The 16,065-nt window shown below is 47.8% G+C and overlaps 1 protein-coding gene, 1 long non-coding RNA gene and 2 other non-coding genes across 4 annotated transcripts; 2 read left to right on the forward strand and 2 right to left on the reverse strand.

Annotated features, from left to right (window-relative positions):
- Positions 1-778: 778 nt before the first annotated feature.
- RPS2 (ribosomal protein S2) lies at positions 779-6,860 on the reverse strand. The gene is made up of 8 exons (XM_083152603.1): positions 6,715-6,860; positions 6,097-6,234; positions 5,230-5,319; positions 2,689-2,796; positions 2,433-2,606; positions 1,763-1,922; positions 983-1,074; positions 779-901 (listed from the first exon to the last, which is right to left on the reverse strand). Exons 2-8 carry the CDS (start codon positions 6,229-6,231, stop codon positions 818-820), a joined length of 843 nt encoding a protein of 280 aa, XP_083008729.1. The 5' UTR covers positions 6,232-6,234; positions 6,715-6,860; the 3' UTR covers positions 779-817.
- LOC146025485 (small nucleolar RNA SNORA64/SNORA10 family) lies at positions 1,144-1,284 on the reverse strand. The gene has a single exon (XR_014454148.1). It is a non-coding gene; the product is annotated as a small nucleolar RNA SNORA64/SNORA10 family (small nucleolar RNA).
- LOC146019932 (uncharacterized) lies at positions 6,443-9,039 on the forward strand. The gene is made up of 2 exons (XR_014450698.1): positions 6,443-6,933; positions 8,366-9,039. It is a non-coding gene; the product is annotated as an uncharacterized LOC146019932 (long non-coding RNA).
- A 34-nt stretch (positions 9,040-9,073) lies between these two features.
- LOC146025503 (small nucleolar RNA ACA64) lies at positions 9,074-9,200 on the forward strand. Its single transcript, XR_014454165.1, has one exon. It is a non-coding gene; the product is annotated as a small nucleolar RNA ACA64 (small nucleolar RNA).
- Positions 9,201-16,065: the final 6,865 nt, after the last annotated feature.

A 16,065-nucleotide genomic window follows, 5' to 3' on the forward strand; every position in this document is an offset into this window, starting at 1 on the left:
CTAGTTTCCTGCAGGTCAGAACCTGCTGACCTACCAAGAACAGCTAGCATTGAATAGGTTGGAATCCCTTCTGACCTATTCTAGTTGAACTGCCAGCTTTTCAGCAGGACAGCATTTTGACATTGAATGTATGTCTAGGTCTCTACCTCATTTTGACTAGAAACAGCTGGTGCAGTGCATTTTGAGCAGCAACCCTTAAGGGCTGGCTGTGAGCACGTGCTTCTAGCAGTATCAAAAGAAACTAGTGATATGGTTGCTCAGCAACCATTCAGCCAGCAATAATGGCTGTGTACAGGGCTTAAGAATGTCAGGGGGACCTCATACAGCGTATACAGATTGCCACTTCAGCAGAATGTGCCATTTGTTTTAGCAGACATATGTGGCTTCCATTTCTATTCATCTCCTACATCAGAAACCGCTCTAGTTTTAGTTACTAAATACTACCCCCATCCAAAAAGATTTCCACACCTGCTCCAGCAAATCCAGCCTCTTCCCACCTTCATAGGTTTCATACAGCAACATAAAACTTTGCATGTAGCAACAAAGGAAAATACCCAACCCTAATCCAAACAGGCGGACTGGACGGGTCGTGTGCTTATCTGCCAAATTCTATCACTCACAACCGCACAGGGACGCCGGAGGGAAGTGTAGAACCCAAGTGAACAAGCACACCCCACACTACAAGCAGAACTAGTACATGTACGCATCTGGGAGCTTTGTGGCCACTCAACATTCAGCTACTATAAATCTTACAAGAAGAGATAAAGCCCACAATAAATAAAGTTGAATCTATTCTTTAATTTTCCGATGACAAAACTTAGGAGGTGGCAGGAACAGCGGCAGCCTGGGTCCTCTGCATGGACACCCTGGTGTGAGTCTTTGCCAAATGGTCCGTGTACTCCTGCGGAGAGGAGAGAGGTGGATTATTAGTACATGAACAAGGCAGAGACCGATAGCAGCACTGGGAGGGACTGTATCCTACCTGGTATGGCGCCTTGGTGAACACGGTTTCCTTCCAGAGGTCAGGAGTCAGATAGCTGTAGGTCTTGGAGATGGCATCAAATGTGGCTTTAGCTGCAGAAGTAAAGCAGCCAGTTATGTCACCGCTTACACCCCACATGCTGCAGGATTATTATAACACCACATTATAGAGCCTCATTCAGGAACAGCGCAGCCACTGTGATGCTGCTCTGCCGTGCATTTATGTAGCTCCGTTGCTTTTCCTCCCTTATAACGACAGCCACACCATAGAGGAGAAGTGTGGCTGAGCAGAGCAGGGAGACTGCAATGTTACACGTTATGGTCACTAACAATGGATGGGACATCTTTACACCCAGAACGTTTAATTGGTTGCCGGTTTCCTCTATAGAACATTGGACAGACACCAGCTTCGACTGACTGATCCATGTCATTGCCGTACACAATCACATCCTTTAGTAGTCACATAACACCTACATCAGTGATTTTCAACTTGCAGAACAAGATTTCAAAATTTGCCCAGGACCACCATCACACTGGTCCCCCACAGGAAAAAAATAAAGCACATGAAAACGAGACCAGAGTATAGTTGAACTGGTGGTGGATGTAAACCAGTGTTAGCACCTCCAGCTCTAGTGGCACACTTGAGAACAGCTGAAGGCCCACTAGTACCATGGCAGTGGTTGAAAAGCACTGGCATAGATCAAGGACGAGATCAAGTCCCCGTCTTTGGTAAAGTCATCTGCAAGTACAATCTGCTGCCATGTATTCTGAGAGCACTTACCAAAGTTACCCAGGGTAGCTGTGCAACCTCTGGCTGATGTGTAGCAATCATCAATACCAGCCATCATCAGCAGCTTCTTGGGGACTGGAGCAGACACGATACCAGTACCTCTGGGGGCCGGGATGAGACGCACCAGTACAGAACCACAACGACCAGTTACCTTTAAAAAAAAAAAGTTACCCCCAGTTACAAAGTTTTATTTCACATTTTAGGCTATAATGATCTAGTTACACTGCTCAGTACTTACACCCATGTAACAGACTATAGCAACAAAATCCCCACTAATAGGAACACTGCCACCTAGAGGCCAAATAACTGAAGCGCACTAAGGAAAACTGCAATAGTGCACTTCCAGCAACTAAGGCCTTGGTCTGTATGTGGAGCCTCAGACAGGAACAAGAAGACCATTTGCAGAGGCCAGCTTGCCGTGCATTAAGGGGCTCGTTACTATGCCTCTCTTGTAACGACAATTACACCACTTCACACATGTAATGATCAGAGCTGAGAGACTACGCAAGAAATGAGCAATTATGCCATCAATATAAATACATTTCCTTCAGACCCCAGTTCTAGATCATAACCCTTGTGCCTAGGACTGTGCTATTAATACTGATACACCCTACAGGACAGATCTTTCCTCATGGTCCCTTTGATTATGTAAAGCACCTACCTTGCAAGGCACTGTGTGGGGCTTGCCGATCTTGTTACCCCAGTAGCCTCTACGAACAGGTACGATGGAGAGCTTAGCCAAGATAATTGCCCCGCGGATAGCAGTGGCAACCTCTTTGGAGCACTTCACACCAAGACCTACATGTCCATTGTAGTCTCCAATAGCCACAAAAGCCTACAGGATCAGAAAGAAAGAAATCAGATCCCTGTAACATCCGCAGCAGGAGGAGAATAGACGCTGGCGATGCCATACACACCTTGAACCTGGTTCGCTGTCCAGCACGGGTCTGCTTCTGCACCGGCATGATCTTCAGGACTTCGTCCTTTAGGGTGGAGCCCAGGAAGAAGTCGATGATCTCAGACTCCTACAATACAATAGCCCAGTATTAAATATATAGCTACCCATATAAGCTGGGTACACAATACAGAGATCAGCAGCAGCGTGGTGCCAGCAACAGCAAGTGCATACACACTACAGAGATCAGCAGCAGCAACAGCAAGCACACACTACAGAGATCAGCAACAGCAAGCACACACTACAGAGATCAGCGGCAGCAACAGCAAGTGCATACACACTACAGAGATCAGCAGCAGCGGGGTGCCAGCAACAGCAAGTGCATACACACTACAGAGATCAGCGGCAGCAAGTGCATACACACTACAGAGATCAGCGGCAGCAACAGCAAGCACACACTACAGAGATCAGCAACAGCAAGCACACTACAGAGATCAGCGGCAGCAACAGCAAGTGCATACACACTACAGAGATCAGCGGCAGCAAGTGCATACACACTACAGAGATCAGCGGCAGCAACAGCAAGTGCATACACACTACAGAGATCAGCGGCAGCAAGTGCATACACACTACAGAGATCAGCGGCAGCAAGTGCATACACACTACAGAGATCAGCAGCAGCAAGTGCATACACACTACAGAGATCAGCAGCAGCAAGTGCATACACACACCTGCTTAGTACAGCGATTAATGGGCATAACCACACCCCCTTATCACATTTTAAAGTTACCCAAGGGCAGGCATTGCAAATTGCACCAATGCCTGCTGTTATGGGGCATTATGCTTCATGTGTGAAAATCCCCAATAAGCAGCTGCAGGGACCCCCCTCACTAGCAGGATTGGGGTCTTCTCCCTGACCCCATATATTTGCCCAATTGCCGGCCATTTTCGGCCAACAGTCATTAATGCGGTATCCAATTAGCAGTTATTGCTCATTAATGGAGACAGACATTTTATTAGCTCTAATATATTGGTTTAGATGTACTAAAAAGCAACTTAATGTACTTATCTTCCTGTCCTTCACATCACACATTGGTAACCAGATTTACCACACTTTAATTGGGAAATTAAAACTGGGTGCGATGTAACAGAATCACCCTAGTGAATATACACTGCAGGGCTTGATCAGCTATCGCATAGGGATGGCCATCGACTATTCGAAATCGATGGTTCATAGCCGATGTTGAATACTTTTGCCATCGATGGGGGAGAACCAGATTGTTTCCCTCCATCGATGGAACAAAACGATGTTTTGCTGTTTTCCCCCAAAGAGCCGGGACACGGAGCATAGCACCGCCCCCGTGTTTTGATTGGCCCACAGGCCAATCACACAATGGATGACCATCAATATGTAAAAATATCGATGGTCATCCATTGCATAGTTTAGCATTATCGATGGCCTGTTGCAGAATGGCCATCGATGGCAACAAAGGCCATCCCTACTATCGCACGCATTGACAGAACGCGTGACAAAGTTCTGTCCCTGTAAATACACAAATACCTCAATACATGCTGGACATGTACAAATATATAAGTTATGGCACTCACCCAGAGGAGGTATGGGCAGACACATTAAATACAATTAAAATAATGGACACATTTACTGGAAAAATACATCCAGGGCTCCAAACCTTAATCTGTATTTAGCCTGAAGCTACAATAGGTAGATTACAGGGGGCATCACAGCTAGGGATGACCATCGATGATTGTAAATATCGATGGTTTATGGCCAATATCAAAACCAGATGTTTCCCCTCCATCGATGCCACACCAAAACAGGTTGTGTTTGCTTTTAAGGTGCTGATATGGAGTATAGCCCCACCCCCACATTATGATTGGCCTACGAGCTAGCCAATTAAAGGAAGTGGATCAATAGGTACAACTAGGTCATCTATCAGTTTGTTACTACGTATGGCTGGTTGCCGTACCAACAGAGATGGCAACCAGCGATGGTGACTCCACAGATAGTCCGCCATCCTTAATCACAGCTAGACCATACACTTTAGTGAGACCTGCAAAAGTTAAACTTCATACATATACGTCTGTCAACCTCAACTATGTTACATTGGGACCGGATTCAGGTAATTATTTTGTATTGGTACTATGGCCAATAAGTTACATTAGTTTAACATAGGAGTGTGTCCTTTACATCTTTAAATCAACATAACACTGAATGTACATCTATCACATCCAAGAATTAGCGCAGGTCTCTACTGTATCTACTTGTACATCCCACCATGATTGGTCTACATTCAGATGCCTAGACTGGAGGCCGCAACACCAGAGTAGCATTGCAAAGAGCTCTTATGTTCCTATGGGCACTGCTAGGTCACATTAACCAAGCGCCAGAACACTGCTATAGATTGTAAGCATGCAGCAGGGCCCTTCAACCTACAGGTCTACTTTTACCAAGTTTGTTCTTTCAGTCTACAATTGTAGAGCGCAACGGAATTTAATGCGCTACATAAACTGAACCTAAAATGGCCCGTCCGGAGACACTTACCTTGATGGGCAGGGAGAAGAGATAGATCTCCTCCAGAGACTTGATCTTCATGTCTTTGACCAGGCGGCCAAGCTTGGTGACTGGAACCCACTGTGTGACAGAAGTTCAGTGGAATTAGAGCGCTGCAATGCATTTTATATACATACATATTATAGGCCCCACACATAGCGATGTAGGTAGAGCGACCTAGCTATGCTATGTCGGGCACTGCTGTGCACCGGTGGAGATCTCTAGCGACCAGCGAGATTAATGGACACTCCATCACCCTCGGCCAGTAACAGCAATGTGCAGGGATGTGCATTGCTGTCGCTACAGCCCCTACACACCGATGTAGGGCATTTTCTAAGCAACTTTACCAAACTAAGCAAAGTCCCTTAGAAAATGCCTTAATATCAGCATGTGTGTAGGTCCTATTATGCTGTGCTTGCTTATACTAGAGATCAGTGGCGACGGTCACCCATAGGAGGGAAAGCCAAATATTATAGGGAACATAACTAGCACTAAGTAACGGTATACAACATGGCAGGGCCATTACAACACCATACAAGCATAAGAACATATGACCGCACAGGTTTGAAGAATTAGCAATACAAGCATTACCACATTGGCAGCACCGATATGTCAGCACTGACATACTTGCCTACCCAACCCTCGCCATGAGGGAGAAAATGATCTGTTCCTGGACTTCCCTGGTAATGTATGATTGCCATCACCTGTGGTGACACCTTTCTTATCAATTACCACAGGTGATGGCAATCCTACATTACCAGGGAAGTCCAGAAACAGAACATTTTCTCCAGCATGGAGAGGGTCAGGTAGGCAAGTATGCGCACTGGTGTAACACAGCAGACCACAACAGACACTCACTTCTTTATCATCGGCCTTCCCTCTGGCACCGCGACCTCTTCCACGACCCCTGCCTCTGCCGCGTCCACGGCCTCGGCCACCACTGCCAAACCCCCCACGAAAGCCTCCACGATTTCCACCGGCGTCGTCCGCCATTTGCTGAAAGGAAAGAGGAACATTAGGAAATTACACCTCAATATCGCATACATCCCCAGGGCTCCACAGCTATATGCCCCAACTTTACAAGCCCTCCACCCCCCCCCCCCCCCCCCGGGACCCCAGTTATGCACCATGGGGGCCACAGCTATACAAGCCTTGAACAACCCTCCTCAAGTGCCCTCGCACAGCTCATCCGTAGATATAATGCCCACCGCCCAGTCTGCCCCATAACTGGGATAGCTCAGGGTCTAGCTGCAGCAAGAAACCATAGAGAAGGACGGGGCAGCGGCTAGACAGGAAACCCGGGCCCCGGAGCAGCAGATGGGCCGCACATCACACCCGGGGACAGGCGTCACAAATACTGACAGTAAGGACTCCCAGGGGCACCAGCCGCACAGATGAACCCAACTAGCACCCTCCAGGCCGGTCCACCATCGCGGATGTCGGCGGATTCCCCCCTCTCAACACCACGACACTTACGTGTTCACACTCACTGGTGATCAGAGACCGGATACGGGCAGGAGCGACGCTTATATACGGGGCCAGCTATCGCGAGAGCAGTGCCCGGGAACATGGATGCAGAGTGGTGCAGGCGGGGCGAGTGCGGTATGCGCGTTCCGGGGCCTCCCCTCCCTTATAATGCTCTGCAGCCGCCTCCCCCGTCCTTCTCGTTTGTCGTCTCCTCGTGGCCTGGTTGGGGTGAGTAGTCGTGTGTCGCCGGTAGCACGGTGGGTGGCCGGGTGTGTACTTGGGCTACGGTAGGGTATACTTACATCACCCTTTTACATTGCGGACCATTGACCGGTGTTGTTCTTGTCTGGCCTCTGTAGTGACTGTCTGCTATGCTGGGGCTTCCTGTATACCTGTCCTGCATGGGCTCTTCTACACAGGTGTGCCGGAAGGGGTCCCGACAGTCATTTACCCGACGTCGGGATCCCGACTGTTTAAACATCGACAGACGGGTTCCAGACGGCCACCGGCTATTCTCCCTCATGGGGGTCCACGACCCCAATAGAGGGAGAATAGAATAGGTGGCGAGTGTAGCGAGCCACCATGCCCACAGCGTGGCGAGCTCAGTGAGCCCGCAAAGGGCTTTGTTCCGATTGCCATGCTGTATGAGTCCGGCCAGTCGGGATCCTGACATCGGGCTAATGACTGTCGGGATCATGGTTTCTGGCCGATTTTAGTAGCATTGTATTGCAATCGATGGCACTGCAGGACTGAATAGTTAGCAGAGCTCTGCCCCTACCCCCTGGTTCCCATTGGCCCTTGAGTCAGTCAAAGAAAATTATGCTTTTGATGAGAAAAACCATTGATGGTCATCTGTTACCATTGATGGCTGGTTACACTATTGCCATTGATGGCAACCGTTGATGACTACTGCACCGATGGTCATCACAAACTTGGGCTGGTGGCCCAACTGGGTCCATTATAGGGATGGACATTGAATGGTGGTGATTCTTTACCATCAATGTATTTGTTCTGGTGGTAGTAGTCCCCATTTCCAGCCCCGGCCATCCACACTGCAGATGTTTGTGTGCGCAAAAATGTTTTTCAATTATTATTTTTTGCACATGTGCAAGTCATATGGGGTTTTTTTTCTCCGATCATTCATTCTTTTGATGCAATGATCTGTTACCTTGCATCAAAAGATTTGATGGCGGATACTTAAGTCCTCATTTGATGGTAGGGTTCAAATGTCTATGCCTGGTCTCTTGTCCCCTTACTGATGCCTGTGCTTGCACAGTGTCTACCCAAAGTAAGCTTTGTGCCCCCCCCCCCCCCTGCAGCCCCCGTCTGAGGTGAAGGGATGCCGCACATATTCACCTCCTCCCCGCCTCCGCTGCTGTCTGCACAGTACAGCAGTGGAGACTGTGTGCCCCCCTGTCCAACTTACAGGGTCAGATGACGGCATACGAGTTTACATTGCCAAGGTCCTGCCTCTGTTCTACCCTGGGTAGAAGTCCCGCATAAAGGGACACAGGTTAACCCCTTTTACACCACCGCTGACCCAGAAGGGAAAACCCTGGGTTTTTGTGGCATTGTAAAGGGCTAGAACTGCTCTGCCTTTGCGGTTTGGATTCACTTACCTGACTGTCCCTGTGTATCTTATTATTTTTCTCTACTGTAGACAAGAAACTGGACACCCCCACACAAGAGAAGTGGAGGCTCCTACAGCAGACTGTGAAGGTATATTAGGGCAGAGAGCGTGGACTAGATCATTTGCTAAGGAAATGGCTGGTCAGAAGGAGATATTGGAGCCTAAATCCACTGTGTATTCTGTTAATGAGTGGAAGAAGACTGGTCATGGCAGGAATGCGTCTTGCCTGGAAGACCTGCAAAACTGCAGCCCAGGGACTTGAGGGAACTGCACAGAACAGGGGTTGTGCTTCACATCCCAATGCACAAGAGTTCCAAATGGCCCTTGCACTTGGATAATATGGGCGAGCAGCTCCTCCTAAACCTCTGATCACAAAGCATGCAGCCCAGAGCTTACCTGGTGTGGTATGATGGTCAGGATTCTGACGGTCAGTATACCGAAGTCGGAATCCGGCACCACGGTGTCAATCTGGGCAGTGTAACAATGGCGGTGAGTGTTGTCAGTGGCCCAGATCGGATGGGTAGATTTGCCAGGTGAACGTCTGATACCAGTGTACGCTAACTACAGTAAAGCATGGAGGTGGTGGCGTACCGCCTGGTGCTCTCCAGGAGCTTGTGGACAGTTTGCCAGGATGGGGGTCTGCAGTAATCACTGCACGTGGTGGAACTGTACTGTGATAATGTCAATAAAATCTGGTTTATCTACTTGCTGTCTGTGTCTACATGGTGTACATCTGGCACAGACTGAAAATTATCCCTGGCATATCCAGTAGCCTTGGGTAAGATAACTGTGCCTATATAATAGAGGAGCATTATGCTCATTACCCATAATCCTTGTGCGTAATGAGACCCGTGCTCCTACACTTATTGTATGTGTTTGTGTGTGCTGTATTAATGCTTTCATACAACATTGCAGTTGGGTATATGGTTAGAAGGAATTAATGCTTAAACTCAGATAAGAATAACCCAGTGACAATTAAAGTGTGTGTGTGTGTGTGTGTCACATGTATGTTTATATGTGCTGCCCCCTGCACCAATCGCTCTGAGGGTGCTCAGAACTATAGACCAGGGGTAGCAGACTCCAGTCCTCGAGAGCTACCAACAGTTAACGTTTTCCAGGTCTCCTCACAGAATCACAAGTGAAGTAAGTAGCTCCACCTGTGGATTACTTGTGTCGGTGATTAATGAGTGCACCGGTGCCCCAGCTAGGTGATTTAGAAAACGTGAACTGTTGGTAGCTCTCGAGGACTGGAGTTGGCTTCCCCTGTTATAGAGCTTCATGATGACGGGGGTCTTTGATAGATACTGGAAGAAAGTCACAGGTACAGCTTCACCTCTGATTAAATACACTCACAATGTACAGTAAGTCAGTGATGCCGCAGGTTACTAGAACAATGGCTCCTAACTCTGGTCCTTGAGTACCCTAACAGTCCAGGGTTTCCAGATCACCTGTACATTTTAAAATGTGACAGTCGGTGATACACAGCGCAACGGTAGAGTGATTTGGAAAAACTGAACTGTTATGGTGCCCGTACACTGAGATAATTGCATGTGTTTTGGTCCCCATCGCGTGCAATGCGATCGGAACCTAGTGCAAAAAGTATGTGCAGCACATAACACCCGCACATCATAGCGTGTATGGGCACTTTTAGGAGTGATTGAGGACTAGGGTTTGAAACCACTGTACTAGAAGTATGGATACTGATCTTAGATGGCACAGCTAAGCTTAGGCGTTTCTCTGGCAGGTAGGATGTAAGCCGATAGTCTTGGCAATTGAACTTTATCCTGAAGCTCCTTGAGGTTAATCCAATGCAGCGCAATGTGCAGTTCCCATCTGCTTTAGGGACCCCGACACGGATCTAACATACACTGCAGGGATCCCCTGCCCCCAGCGCAATCATTCCCTGTCTGTACTGCCCAAGTTCAGACCGCACACATTACCGTTTTAAAACTGTTAAAAATCTGCAAAATACCGGGGGTTTTTTTTGTGTGGTCTGAAAGGGGCATGACTGATATATTGACAGACATGGCCAGTGTGCACATAGGGATTGCCATTGTGCCACCGATGTGGTGAAGACAACAATTCCACAAGGTGAAATTACAAATGGTAGCATAACATGTAATAAATGACCATTGATGTTTCAAACTATCGATGGTCATCTATTTTATTGATGCTGTGACATCGATGGTGGGAAACAGTCTGGTTCTCCCCATCAATGTCAAAACTATTTGACATTGGCCATAGACCATCGATGCTTTTGAATCCTCCATGGTTGATGGGCATCCCTAGTGTGTACCATTGATATAAATGTGAACGTCGTCGTTCAGCTATACTGCGCTGCCTGTGCAACTCATCCGATGCCTGCTATATCGGCGCGTCCTTCTGTATGCTACAGGAGTTGCTGGTGATTGACAGCTCACTATGCATGTACCCGCCCAGTTTTGATGTCAATCATGATGCATTGGGCAGTGTATGGAGGACACTGCCCAATATATCTGCAGATACGTGTACCCAGCTTTAACCTGGGATGAAGATAACCTACCAGCCAATCAGCTCCTAATTGCCACACTACAAACTTGAAAAATGACAGGGACTGGTATTTTATCGCTGTCCAAGGCTTAGTAAATACACCCCATAACTCTCCTGTGACAAAGGTCCTGCTTACCTGACGGCTTGGGAGCCTGTGTGGGGTGAGTGTGTGTATGGGGAACACCTGTGCACCCTGTCAGCCCTCCTGCCCAGTATACATAACCATTTACACACACGTCTTTCTGAATGGTCCCTGCATCCAGCACAAGCCGGGCTTTGTGTGGAACGCTTGTGTTTAGGATAGCTGCTGACCAGCTGAAAGCGCGGGTGCGGTGATAGGCTGCCGTCACAGGGGTAAGCCAGCCATGAATGTGACATGGGTCTAGAAAGAGCTGAGCGGCAGATGGCTGCAGGACGGGAGGCGATGGTAAGTGCAGCTGTGTGCTGCTGACGCTCAGTGTAATGTATGGGGTGGAGGAGTCTGGCTGCTGGGAACACTACACTTGTATGTGTGTGATGCTGTAATAGGAGAATACTCTGCCAGTATGTGACCCCTAAGACCAGCTTTCATAGGGGGTCTTGTATGGAAGGAACATAGGTCACCCTATACCAGTAATAGCGAACCTTGGTGCTCCAGCTGTTCTAGAACTACACATCCCAGCATGCCCTGCAACAGTTTTATCATGGCCAAATTGCAAAACTGTTCCAGGGCATGCTGGAATGAGTAGTTCCACAACAGCTGGAGCGCCAAGTTTCTCCATTACTGGTATATACAAACAGAAGTTTTGCTGGGTCACACAATACAGCACCTCTATAATGGTGGATTTTAATATCTTTATTATTGATCTTCATAACAATAACCACAGGAAACGTGGACGGTTGTTAATGTTTATTGATAACAATTTCTTCAGGGTAATTATAAACGAAGGCCGCTGATCTTATATAGGAATCTCCGCTTTTGAAGACTCCAGTAGCCCATCACCGTGACGCCTCATCGATGTCACCAAAAAGTGACCCGTCCCCATAGTAACAGGACACGTAAATGGAAGCCTAAAAGATGTGTGCCAACATTGCTGTGAGCGATCCTCAAAATATCTGCTAAAAAGGCCAGCACCGCTCACAGCAACTGTTCTTTAGTATACATAAATACCTAGGGGGAGGGGCCTAGACTGCACACCCTGGACATGTGAGGTGCTACCAGCTGAGACTTGTAGTGCAGGAGGAGGAGATTGCAGGTGCAACACTAAATATATATGCTAAACCTATTAATATCTTTGCTGTATTGTATTTCTGAGGTTCTTAGAATAATGATGGCCATTATTAATACTACTCCGAGACAAGTCCAGGGTGCGGGACCCCCCCAGGCCAACAGAACCACCCCATTGCATCATATTGGTGTAAAATTAAAGGGCTATAAGGGAAATTATATGTGATAAAACTTACATAAGTAAGAGGTAATAATAAATGTGAAGGGTGCTACATATATACTAAACAAACGAAAGGGGTGATGTACGATATAATACTACGGAACAGCCCAACCGCAGCAGCCCAGAGAGCCTCGCGCTCCAGTTTTGTTGGGGACCAATTAACCTACCAGTATATTTTTGGATTGTGGGAGAAAACCCACGCAAGTGCTGGGAGAATATACAAACTCCGCACATTTAGGGTCATGGTGGAAATTGAACCCACGACCTCAGCGCTGGGAGGCAGTAATGCTAACCATTACACCATCCGTGTGGTAATAAACATATACTGTAGTATGAGGGAATGCGTCAATGTATATTAATCTGAAATAAATCAACATCATTAATAGATAAATCAATGTTTAGACAAGTACTTAAAAAGTACATTATAAGAGACTAAAGATGTAGCATATTGTGAACAATCACCCCCCTCTTACCATAAGGGGGGGGGGGGGAGGCATGGCCAAATAATATGGCATGAGAGGCTACGGTACACGCCAGAATGATTGTGAGATGACCATACGATGGTCGCACCATCTGCATCCGATCTGTACCCAGTTGAAGGGGTTGTTTTCAAATCCTGACTGCAGCAGGTAGGACCAAACGGCCAGCGGGGACGTACATTGGATCGGATCTAAAATCTGCCAAAACATGCCAATCATCGAAATTGGGGGAATTGAGGTCAAATCGTTCTGGTGTGTATCTAGCATATGTTTCACCTCTAAAAAGTGCATAGCCACCGACTGGTCACTAATGTGTCACAAGCACGGCCAGATTTGCTCACAGTCACTCTTACTACAAGAGCAGATACTCTGATAACGAAATTGAAACTACAGGTGAAATGTAAAAGGATGAGAGAGTCAGAAAGTGAGAGATTTTGTAAGAAGTCTCCAGTTTTTTAAAGCGGCAATCATTTACACTAATACTAGTCTGATTCTGCAGTGTGGGATGCGGTCAATTTGCCGGCGGTCGGGATCCCGGCATTCAGAATCCCGACCGCCGAAATCCCGAAACTTTCTCCCTCCGTGGGTGTCCACGACACCCATAGAGGGAGAATAAAATAGCGTGCCGAGCGTAGCGAGGCACCGGGCCCGCTGCGGGCCCAGTGTCGGGATTCCGACCGCCGGGATTACGTATCGGATCCCTGCAGTGTGTGTAAATGATTGCCGCTTTTAAAAAACTGGAGATTTCTTACTAAATATCTCACTTTCTGAATCTCTCATCCTATTACATTTCACCCTACATTTGTCATTTGTTTACTAGAGATCAAACTACCATTGGACATAGGTCAGCATGCGTCGCGCACTTGTAGCGCTAGACACATGTAATACGACTAGTGCACTTAGGGCATATGTAACCGCCTGAAGAACAAACCAGGGATCAATGATATTTTATCTGTAACTTACATCTTATCGAGATCATTGATCTGGTTGGAGTGAAATGAGCACTTTACACCACCAAGTGCAGCTGCTGTTACAGATAACGTACTGTTGGCTCTTCCCCGGGTCAGTCATATTTGATTCCTAACGTCACATATATGCAGTGAGGTTCATGGATAAGGGTTTTTAATGAATAGGCAACTTTAACAGTAATGATTGGCAGTGAGCAGCAGCCAATCCTGTCGGCTTTCATTTACTACCACCATGCTATACTGCCAAAATGTTAGGGGTAACAGCATTTCATTGCCTTTATTGCATGAGAATGCACATCAACCAGAGATTTAGGTAGAACCGAACGCACATGAGCCGGGACACGGGCCAATTCAGACCTGCAGGGCCCGGCTGTGATCGCTTTTGGCACATGAGCCGGGACACGGGCCAATTCAGACCTGCAGGGCCCGGCTGTGATCGCTTTTGGCACATGAGCCGGGACAGGGGCCAATTCAGACCTGCAGGGCCCAGCTGTGAGCGCTTTTGGCACATGAGCCGGGACACGGGCCAATTCAGACCTGCAGGGCCCGGCTGTGATCGCTTTTGGCACATGAGCCGGGACACGGGCCAATTCAGACCTGCAGGGCCCAGCTGTGAGCGCTTTTGGCAAATTTCACCCTTGCCAAGACATTCCCAGCCTGACAGCGTGCCGTGATAATCCAGCCTGATCCATCGCAAGAGCTGTCTCAAGGGGAAGGAGAGGGGTCCCTCAGCCCCTCTCTGCTGACAGTGCCCCTGGTCTCTAGGCTAATAAAGAGCTGGCTGTGTGATTGCAGCTATGCTCCCTGAATGCCACCACTGCTGATGGTGCTCCCCCGCTGCCCTCATGTCATACGTTAGCACATGGAGAAGTGCCCCCATACTTGGCAGGAGCCCAGCAGCAGCCAAGTCCATTGTTTCTGGCAGTTCTGCCACTGACGAGTGAATTGTTGGCATCTCTCTAGGGTATACGGTGATTGGGTCACCAGCATGATGGTAGAAAAGCATTAGGTCGACATGCAGGAAGGTCGACAGGGTCATTAGTTTGACATGGTTTTTTTTACAGCTTTTTAAGCCGACAGGCGGAATTTCATGCCCTACCATCCACTAGGGCAGTGGTTCCCAAACTTTTTGAATCACGGCACCCTAGAGTATCAGAATATTTTTCACGGCACCCCTAGGCTAAAAGTTACTAATTTCAGGACAAATATTAAAAAAGATGTGCTTTAAATGTTTTCCTTGGGTCCACTTATGTGGTGAGAAACAGGATTCACTTCTGTTTACCCACATATTCTTAATTGGAAGCCACAAGCACTGATTTTATTTCATTGGCCATAAATAACTTGAATTGGTTCTGAACCACCAACCTGAGGCACCCCTGCAAGTGCTCCGGGGCACCCCAGGGAGCCTAGGCACACAGTTTGGGAACCACTGCACTAGGGTGTGGTGGGATAATAAAATAGTGTGCCGAGCGTAGGCACCGTGCCCGAAGCATAGCGAGGGGACGCGGTGCTACTTTTTAGTGTTTATATTGATTGTGTTGACATTCCGGTGAAGAAAAAAAAAATGTCTAAATAATGACCTTACCCATGTCGACCTAATGACCTTGTCGACCATAATGCTGGTGACCTAATGATCCATACCCCTCTCTAGAACTGAGGAAAGTTGTGATTCTCATGTTACTGCACAGCGTCGCCGGGGAAGTTTCCTACTTTTTATATGTCCATTTAACAAGCCTCTCGCAGTCACTTGGGCCGCACGCTGACACTGGGTGGTATGTTGGGTGTGATATTGCGAGCACGATGCCATAATAGGGAATGTTTTACAATCATCAATGTTTTTTGATGGTACTGTCGTATTTTTACCATTCGATAGTAGCATTCCGATGTTTGCCGCCATTGAATAGTAAACATTCGATAGTGTTCGGATGATCCTGCCCCCAGCAAGCCACACTGGACATGTTTGCACTGTCTATCCAATACCTCACAACATTAAAATTTTAGAAGCCAGGACAGAGCGCACGTCTAAATTTTGGGGCTGTGTCCTGTACTCGTGAGGCCACGCCCCATTTTTGCTGCTGTGGGGGCATGCCCAGCAGTTCCGTGAGCTGCTGGCTATGCCCCGAGCCTTTCTTGCTGCAGGAATGGACGCTGTGCACTTGCGTCTATTCACGGATGACAGGGGGGACTCCCAACTGCCACTGGACACTGCTGGCCCCGGCAAGGATGCAGAAACGTCCCACAAAAACGGGACGTTCCCACGATAATCGGGACAGTTGGGAGGTATGGTCAATCTAATAATACACACCCTTAGTGCTGAGGTGGATGGA

This window comes from Crinia signifera, chromosome 7, assembly GCF_055691185.1.
Source record: "Crinia signifera chromosome 7, ASM5569118v1, whole genome shotgun sequence".
NCBI classification, from domain to species: Eukaryota; Metazoa; Chordata; class Amphibia; order Anura; family Myobatrachidae; genus Crinia; species Crinia signifera.

Bases quoted from the DNA above. Each gene is read 5' to 3' on its own strand.
- RPS2 (XM_083152603.1), bottom strand. From the start codon at position 6,231: ATGGCGGACGACGCCGGTGGAAATCGTGGAGGCTTTCGTGGGGGGTTT. The intron at 1,923-2,432 runs GTAGGTGCTTTA...TTTTTTTTAAAG, and splicing joins CCCACACAGTGCCTTGCAAG to GTAACTGGTCGTTGTGGTTC. The intron at 902-982 runs GTAGGATACAGT...TCCTCTCCGCAG, and splicing joins TCACCAAGGCGCCATACCAG to GAGTACACGGACCATTTGGC.